The sequence below is a fragment of the Sardina pilchardus genome, chromosome 21, assembly GCF_963854185.1.
Source record: "Sardina pilchardus chromosome 21, fSarPil1.1, whole genome shotgun sequence".
Taxonomy (NCBI): Eukaryota; Metazoa; Chordata; class Actinopteri; order Clupeiformes; family Clupeidae; genus Sardina; species Sardina pilchardus.
Window position 1 is genome coordinate 25,605,474 of NC_085014.1, and position 8,207 is coordinate 25,613,680.

General features: G+C 41.5%; 1 protein-coding gene across 2 annotated transcripts; it reads left to right on the top strand.

Moving 5' to 3' along the window:
* Window positions 1-3,647: 3,647 nt before the first annotated feature.
* On the top strand, window positions 3,648-8,107 carry xiap (X-linked inhibitor of apoptosis). 2 transcript variants are annotated; one of them, XM_062524814.1, is made up of 7 exons: window positions 3,648-3,786; window positions 5,020-5,812; window positions 6,017-6,116; window positions 6,272-6,350; window positions 6,438-6,480; window positions 6,588-6,779; window positions 7,378-8,107. In XM_062524814.1, the coding sequence occupies exons 2-7, from the start codon at window positions 5,044-5,046 to the stop codon at window positions 7,569-7,571; spliced, it is 1,377 nt and encodes a 458-aa protein (XP_062380798.1). In that variant the 5' UTR covers window positions 3,648-3,786; window positions 5,020-5,043; the 3' UTR covers window positions 7,572-8,107. The 2 variants fall into 2 exon arrangements, with proteins under 2 accessions (XP_062380798.1, XP_062380799.1); XM_062524815.1 differs by lacking the exon at window positions 3,648-3,786 and adding an exon at window positions 3,826-4,294.
* The last annotated feature ends 100 nt before the right edge of the window (window positions 8,108-8,207 follow it).

Here is an 8,207-nt window from a genome sequence, read left to right on the forward strand (position 1 = left end):
GTCAGAAATGAGGTGCTTCAAAAAATCATACCATGTTATAATTGGTTAAAATACAATGTTTACAATCTGAATCAAAAGCAAAATCACACTCCAATACATGTTTGTTCTGGTCAACTAGGTCTCCAAAAATCAAGGGAGTATTTCACAGGAGGCACCAAGACTGAATGGCATTGAGCCCAAGGTCATTGCCACCATCATTAACTTTGACTCCACTGGGTCTGTTCTTTCTCTCACTGTAACAATAGTTAAATCTCTGAATCCTTTGAGAGAGGGTGTTTAAATAAATTAAGTCCTTCACCAAATACGGCAAAAAAGAAGCTTTAACTCATACTGTACAACACCTTTTAGTAGGTTGTGCATAATAACTGCGTAATTGTCTGAGGAATGAAAAACTTGCAGTGCATTTAGGGAACAGGTTTTCTTAACACCAAATGAGTGAACTAGAGCGGCATTTTGTGCTATGGCATTGCAGTGTTCTGAATAGAGCTCTTTTTTTGCAAAGAAGTCCGGGTCATCCTCACTAAAGACTGACTGCAAACATGTTTTGTCAGTTAAACAAGATCGACAACAGTACGTTGCACTGAACGATTCAACCAAAAAGTCCATCAATTATCCTCAGTAACCTGAATAACAGACCCCTTTAATGGCGTACCTGAAAATGGCACCTGGATTCCCTGTATCTCCAAAACGTTTAAATCATGAACAAGAGGCGGTAGGATAGGATCAAAACCATGCATATATATTTTTTAAGTCCTCTGAATGAAAAAGCGCCACAAGATGAATGTTCATCAAAACGGAATTCAGCTTCATTTTTCAGCAAATTTCGTAAAATAAAGTAAACACAGATCCTACTGGATTGGCCGCTTCAAAATCATCATAATAATGCTGAATTTGAAGAGCACGTTCTTGCTGTGAAAATAATGGGTGATTTCTGAAATATGAACCATCATTAATGTCTTTGAACATGCCATCTTCATGAAGCTTTCTTGCTGGAAACAGGTGTTGAGTTAAGAACAGTGTCATGTGCTTGAGCATGGATATCATTTACAAATTCCTCCATTGAACCAAGATTGCACTGCAAGATGAAGATTGCCCAACTGAAAAACTGGAGCAACTGTTGTGCTGTACCTTGCAAGGTAGCAGGTAAAGATTTTCAAACCTCAGTATGATCAAATTTTGCCCGGATTTCCTTGACTCGTGGACTCTACTACTACTACTGTTTTGTAGTGCCGACATCAATCCCAGAGTTTGAATGAAGGTGTAAAAGTTGCACAAGGCCTCATCGTAGGATACAGCAAAGACGAAGTGGGCCTTAAAAGGTTCGTTGAAGGCAGCCACAGATGTCTGCACCACACAGGGGATGGCCTTCTGATCGAGGATGACGTAGAACTTCTGGATACTACTCTTCTTTTCTCCAACACATAGGAGGAAGGGCTCTGCTGATCCAACTCTGTCAAGGAATGTCACCATGCTTGTCCCCACCTAAGAGTGTTAAAGGTGGGTTTTTTTACCACATTTATGCAAAACAAAAATATATACTGTATGATTTACCACTTTCCTTTAGCTGGATAGGCATCTAAACACCTCTTAATGACATGGCACGTTAAGGCAGAGCTTTTTGGGATCTAATAAATGTCTATTCAACCAAGAGCTGGGTATACATTCGTTGGTCTATAATGATATACCTCCCAGATTTTGTATTTTAACTTTTAATTTAGAAGGTCATCCACATGAATACCAGGGTGAAGGCTTTTGCACACAGTAATAATCCTGAATGGTTTGTAGAACGTTGCCCATTTTGCCCGATACGTCTTCTCCAAACAGCATTGTGAAGTCTTGGTTAATCTGACACAGACGGAAACCAGAGAGGGTTAAAGCGGAGCTAGGTGCTTGTGATGAAGCATTCAGCAGATTGTAAAGGAGAAAATGAAGGCAACCGTCAAGCACCGTCAGAGTCTGCTACACGATCCAGACCAGTCTTCAGTCATCCTAGATCACAAATTCCCTCGATTCTTGGATACACCAGGCTTGGTAATATATAAGGTAGTAATGAAGGATCTTTGCGGAAACCATGTCAAAACATGGTGCACAACACATTTAATAATTGGTATATCAAGCTAGTCTCTGTTTTTCTTACCAAGCCTTTCATCACAGACATCGCTTCTCTGCATTCCTCACCTGACAGCTGACCAGCTGGCCATAGGTCACGCGGACACGATCAGCATTATTAGCCTATTATTTTATGTATTTGTTCTACCTTCTTCCACTAACAGTTAGTATCTTATTATCTATTTTATTTTGTTGTATCTGTATAGGTAAATTACTATACCATTTGTCTCAGTGTTTCATTGTAATGTCAGCTTCACTGAAAATGAGGCCTGAACATCTGAGAATAAATGAATGAATGAATGAATGAATGAATGAATGAATGAGAGACCCAAGAAGAATTTGCACAACCACCAGTGCATATATTGGATAGACTGGTGGAGGGAGTGTTCAAATCACGAGTAGTAGGCCTAGGCCTATACCTGAAGGCACAACACCTGTGAGGAAATCCTGATGTCTCCTGGCATTGATGGAAAGACTAAGAAAAGGCAGAAATTAGATTAGATTAGATAATACATATTGTCTGTCACACAAGGGTTACAGAAAATGTTCTTTGACAAGGCTCCAATCACAATTTAAAACATTCACACAGACAATAAGGACAAGACATGGGGTGTTGAGGTATCAGCTGTGTTAATCATTTTGTGTTGTTTAGTATGGTTATTGCAGAAGGGATGAAGGATTTCTTGTGAATATTCTTCCGGGCCAGTGGTACATTGAAACGCCTGCCTGATGGTAGTAGCTGGAAGGAGTGATGGAGGGAGTGAGAGTGGTCCGCTGTGATCAGGTTGGCTTTCCTGATCACTGAGCGACTGTACAGCTCAGACAGGGGGGTGTGGGGGGAACCAGTTATTTTGGCAGCATGGTTTACTATCCGGGAGAGTCTTGTTTTGTGCTTGATGGTGAGTTGGTTGTACCAGGAAGATATATTGAAAGTGAGGACTGATTCAATGAGGGAGGAGCGGTAGACCAAAGTTATCAATAGTGAAATCCTCAACAGCTTTGAAGATGCATAATTGAGCATCTTAACCCGGTTTGGCAATGGAACAGCACAGGGCCACATAGTTCTACGTGGCTGAGAGCATTTCAAAGAACCTGGAACAGTCTTTCTGGAGAACATCTAAATGACCTCAAATGCCACCCCCAACATCACCGGTTCATATAGTGCACAATCAGGAAGAGACTAATGTATTATGAAAGCAAGAACAAGACATACCCACGGGCTATCAACTTTGTGAATGACTTTTACACACTGCTTTCTCCCCCACATCCTGGTGGTCAGGGGCAGCCTCATCCAGGGTGTTTGATGCTGAAAATAAATTTCATTCCGTGGTTAAACGCCCATGCTTTCTCACCTACGTCAACAGTATAGCTATAGTTATAACTGCTAACTGGTCGAAACCATAGACAGTAAAAGATCAACCTGGTCAAAACTGAGACTGGAATTTTTTTTTAATGAGACAGGGATTTTACTCATGTGTGTCAGGTCAAGATAGAAGAAGCGACCCCTGGCATGGACTTTCAAAACGTCACATCCGGAAGGTATAAGGAACAGAAGTCGGTCGCAGGCCTATCATTACTGAAGGTGGACCTCACACTGTTTAAAGGACATTACAGCACAACATAATATACGTTTATCGGCGTATTGTACACGTTTCAATAACAAGCATAACTGTGAAGGTAAGGATTATGACTTTTTAATTTGACGTGCCAAGCCAAATAGATTGCTAGCTATGTTAGCTTGCTAGCAGATTATCGTTTGACACAGTATACGGTCAAAGTCCAAAAATGACGAATCTTGCAAACATTACTTTGCGTAGTTTATTTCTTGTTCTGCTTTAATACGATTAAATGACACATTCGTTTGATGTTGTGGAGTTGCATTAGTTATAATGAAGTGTTAAGCAAGGAGTCGTTATTAGTTGGAGACAGCAATATTTCAGACATCCATCTGAGCTTTGCTGTCCCGAGTCGCTTTGTTTTTCTACTGTTTGCAATCTCCACAGTTCGCAGACAGTTAGGTCTCCAACACCATGTTTTGGCTAATAGGACAACTATAGTGAAGAATCCCGAAGGTACTCTTTTGTGCTGTAGTTAAACATAGAGCTACCATGTGTCACTTCAGTGTCACTTTCGGTTCACAAAGAGACGATGGCAAACCAGACAGACGCTCAGAATTGCTACTCGGGTAAGTTTATATGATATGACTGTTGTCAGTTACTACCACGCCTGAGAGCGAACAACTTCATGTTTAGTGCACATCAAACTGTCATAAAATGACCCGTGAAATTCAATATATAACTTTATGCTTTCACTCGGATATTAGACTAAGTTGAGCCGCGCTCAGGCGTACGCTGAAGACAGTAAATTGGGAACGTACAATACTAGGCCGACATGTTATGGTTACGGCATTTCCAAAACATAATCTTAAAAGAGGAGCGTCTCACGCCTCCATTAATTTAAGGATGGGCCATTTAAGCGGGTTCGCTGACATTCCAAGAGTTACGTAACCTTTAATCTACCATTTCGCCAATTTTGTAATATTTTAGAGGTGAATTGCCTGCATGTATTTAAGGACGCGTAATTAATTCCACGTGGCTTCTCTGGAACTATTTTGTTTGTACTTGGGAAGTTTTTACATTTCCCCTGACTGTCAACACTAAACTTGCAATGTGACAAGCGTTGTGCTCCACCTACAGTGCACATGTAGAAGGCAAGGCACACATGTGACTGGGGTTGGCTCTTAAAGGGACCGCATAGAGGAATATCTCATTGTTTACTTTATGTTGACATTGTAACACAAGACCATGAAGCATGATTCAAAGTGTTAACAAAATATTAATGATTATGAAGATAATGGTCACATAGTTGCATTATTAACTGGCTTTGATTACTTGTTTTTTTTTGTAATAGAAACTTCTTCAAATCTGTCGAACTATGGCTGGAAACGACGGTGAACTACAGACAGACGAAGCAACAAAGTGGTCCACTATAACTGCCCGTGTCAAGTCGTTCCGCCACTTCCCCCGTACTAAGGAAGTGTCTGCGGAACGTTTGGCCAGGGCTGGCTTCTACTTCACGGGTGAGTTGGACCGTGTGCGCTGCTTCAGCTGCCAGCAAACGGTGGAGAACTGGAGCAGTGCCGACACACCCGTGAAACGTCACCTTCAGGCGTCGCCTGCCTGCCAATTCCTCAAATGCGTGCACCGCACTGGCAGCTCTGACGCTGACCCGTTGAGCAACGGCTCCGTGTACGACGAGGCAGCCGAGGCCCTGGAGTTCAGACTGCGCACTGGCGAGGTGGTGGATGAGTCCACATACCCAATGACGCCCGAGATGTGCGTGGAAGACGCACGCATCAGAAGCTTCGGTACATTGTGGCCTGCCTCTGCCCCGGTTCGCCCTCGGCAGCTGGCTGAGGCTGGGCTGTACTATCTCGGGCAGGACAAGGTCCAGTGCTTCTGCTGCGGGGGCATGCTGGCCGGCTGGGAGCCCGGGGATGAACCGTGGAGCGAACACTCCCGCCACTTCCCTAACTGTTTCTTCATCCTGGGCCATGATGTTGGCAATGTCCCCTCCACACAGCCCCCAGAGAGTGGCCCACGGGTCCCGATGGAGTCCTTTGAGGAAAGGCTGGGGAGTTTTGCTGGTAGGCAGCATCCTGTGGACCATGAGAGGCTGGCCAGAGCAGGGTTCTACAGCTCAGGTACGCTGAAGCATTGCACCCCAGAACGTTGTCATTCATCGCATGCCACATACATTATTTGATCAAAGCAGCATGGTGTTCCTCACGATAAAGTATTAAACATGGGAGTAGCTGACGTGTTGATATGCAACACGGTGTAGTATTAATAATGTCGTCTATAACGAATGTTGTAGCTTGTTAAATTAAAGTCAATAATAAACACAGGTGCGTCAGACGGTGTCAAATGTTTCCAGTGTGGGGGAGGTCTGAAAGACTGGCAACCAGAGGAAGATCCTTGGGAACAACATGCCAAGTACTATCCAGGGTAATCTTGCTCTTGTCAAACATTGTTAAGTGTGTTCTCTGCTGCAATAAGTTCATCTTCAGTGAAGCGAAGGCTACTTTTATTCTATTTTTATAATATCTTGTCAGTCACCATTCATTTGGGTGTATGCATTGTTTTGTTTTGGGAATGAACAGGTGCAGTTTTCTGTTGTCAGAAAAGGGTAATGAGTTTGTTAACAGCATACAACTTCAGTGCCCAAGCAAGAGCAATTCGGTAAGTTGTTCAGCAACATGTGAAGTTTATAACGGCTCAAAGTTCTTCTGTCAATAATTCTGTTAATTTTACTTCCCTTCTTTCCAGGCTTCAAGTCATCACCAGAATGGATTTTCAAAGCAGGAGAGAGGTAAATAAATACCACATTCAATGCTAGTGTAGAATTGGAGTATAAGTCAGGAATGGAAAAACTGAAAGGCCTACCACAATAGTCACTTTGCTCTTTTGATTCCTCAGCAACAAACATCATGCAGTCTGAGATTGCCCAGAAAGCTGTTGAGATGGGTTTTGACCCCGTCAAGGTAGAGAGGGCCATTCTGGAGAAAATCCGTCTGGTTGGACAGGGCTACTCCAGCGTTGAGGATCTTATTCAGGATGTGCTCAGCAACCCGGCTGATAATGATCCTGAGGGCTCCCATTCAAATGATGGTACGTATAGCACCGTGTCTCTATTGCTTCCTTTCATAGTCCTTGTGTACAATGACAGAATCCTCACTTTGTGCTGAATCAGTGAAAAATGTCACATTTGAGCAAAAACCGAGATGAAAGTGTAATACGTCTTAAGAACAAGATGCTACAGTTTGTTAGTAATTGTCTGTATTTAGCAGTTGTTACCAGATATGGCAATACCAGTTTGTAACGAAGCATTGGGCAGTATTTTACACAAAAAAACGTTGTAGCATCATAGTGACAGATAGAGGCTATTGTTCTCTATGATTAAATCAATCACAACAAATAGGCTAGAACTACTGATGAACAGTGCATATCCACAGCTTTCATTTACTGTTAATGGGCCCAACCATCTTGGAAATTCAAATGTGTGATTAATTGGGGTTCAAATGAGCTGACAACTCATTTTGATTATGACATCAGGGGGTGTTCCATTTGCTACTTTCTGCTCATAACTGGGGAAAGTGACAGAGAAAAGGATTTCAGTATTTCAAATGGAACACGCCGCCCTTCCCTAATTAATTTTCTTTCTTTGTTTATTTTTTGTAAAAACAAAACTTCAATCATGTGATTTCAGATGAGAATCCTATGGAGAAGCTGGAAAAGCTACAAAGGGAAAAACAATGTAAAGTCTGCATGGACAGTGACGCTTGCATGGTATTTGTACCCTGCGGACACTTGGCCACCTGCAAGAGGTGCGCAGATTCCCTACACAAATGTCCCATTTGTTGTGCGGAAATCATACAAAAAATTAAGACCTACATCTCCTAAGTTTTAACATTTAGAGGTTAAAATTGAAGTGCTGCTTTATATTATTTTATATAATATCCATAATTCCCCAGTGTGTATATAGATTTTATTTAAGTACTTTTGTATATGTAGACAAAGAAAATGTTCCAAGATAATCTTTTTCTATCCCAGAGTAATGATGTACAGATGTATGATATGCCTGTGTTTGATTACACAGTAAGTAAAAGGTTGTTTTATGAAAGATAAATACCATTGTTTGTGAAACACATCTTAATTACGTTATGCTTTGAGTAACTGACACCCTCTAAAGTTTGACTTATTCATACTTGCCTTTCTCTGATCAGTTTGATATGTTTTTCGTTATACAATTTATTATTATTTGATTGACCTGGGTTCACTTTGTGCCAAGGGACTTTGGCATGTACACAACTCTAATATCATCTGCTTGACTGAAAAAAAAAGAAGCTAAATCTTTGGATAAGCTGTTTTGGCATTCTTCCAATGAAAGTGTGGCTTTATGCACTTTATCATCATGTTTAATAAATTATTGACATTTATTTTGTGTATCATTTGTTCAATTGTCCTCTTGAAACCGTGTCATGCATAAACAGTGAACAAAAACACTACAATTTTTGTCAGTCCAAAATGTGTTGCAAA

Coding starts and splice junctions, on each gene's coding strand:
- xiap (XM_062524814.1), top strand. CDS start 5,044: ATGGCTGGAAACGACGGTGAACTACAGACAGACGAAGCAACAAAGTGG. Junction 6,351..6,437: donor GCCCAAGCAAGAGCAATTCG/GTAAGTTGTTCA, acceptor CCTTCTTTCCAG/GCTTCAAGTCATCACCAGAA. Junction 6,481..6,587: donor ATTTTCAAAGCAGGAGAGAG/GTAAATAAATAC, acceptor TTGATTCCTCAG/CAACAAACATCATGCAGTCT.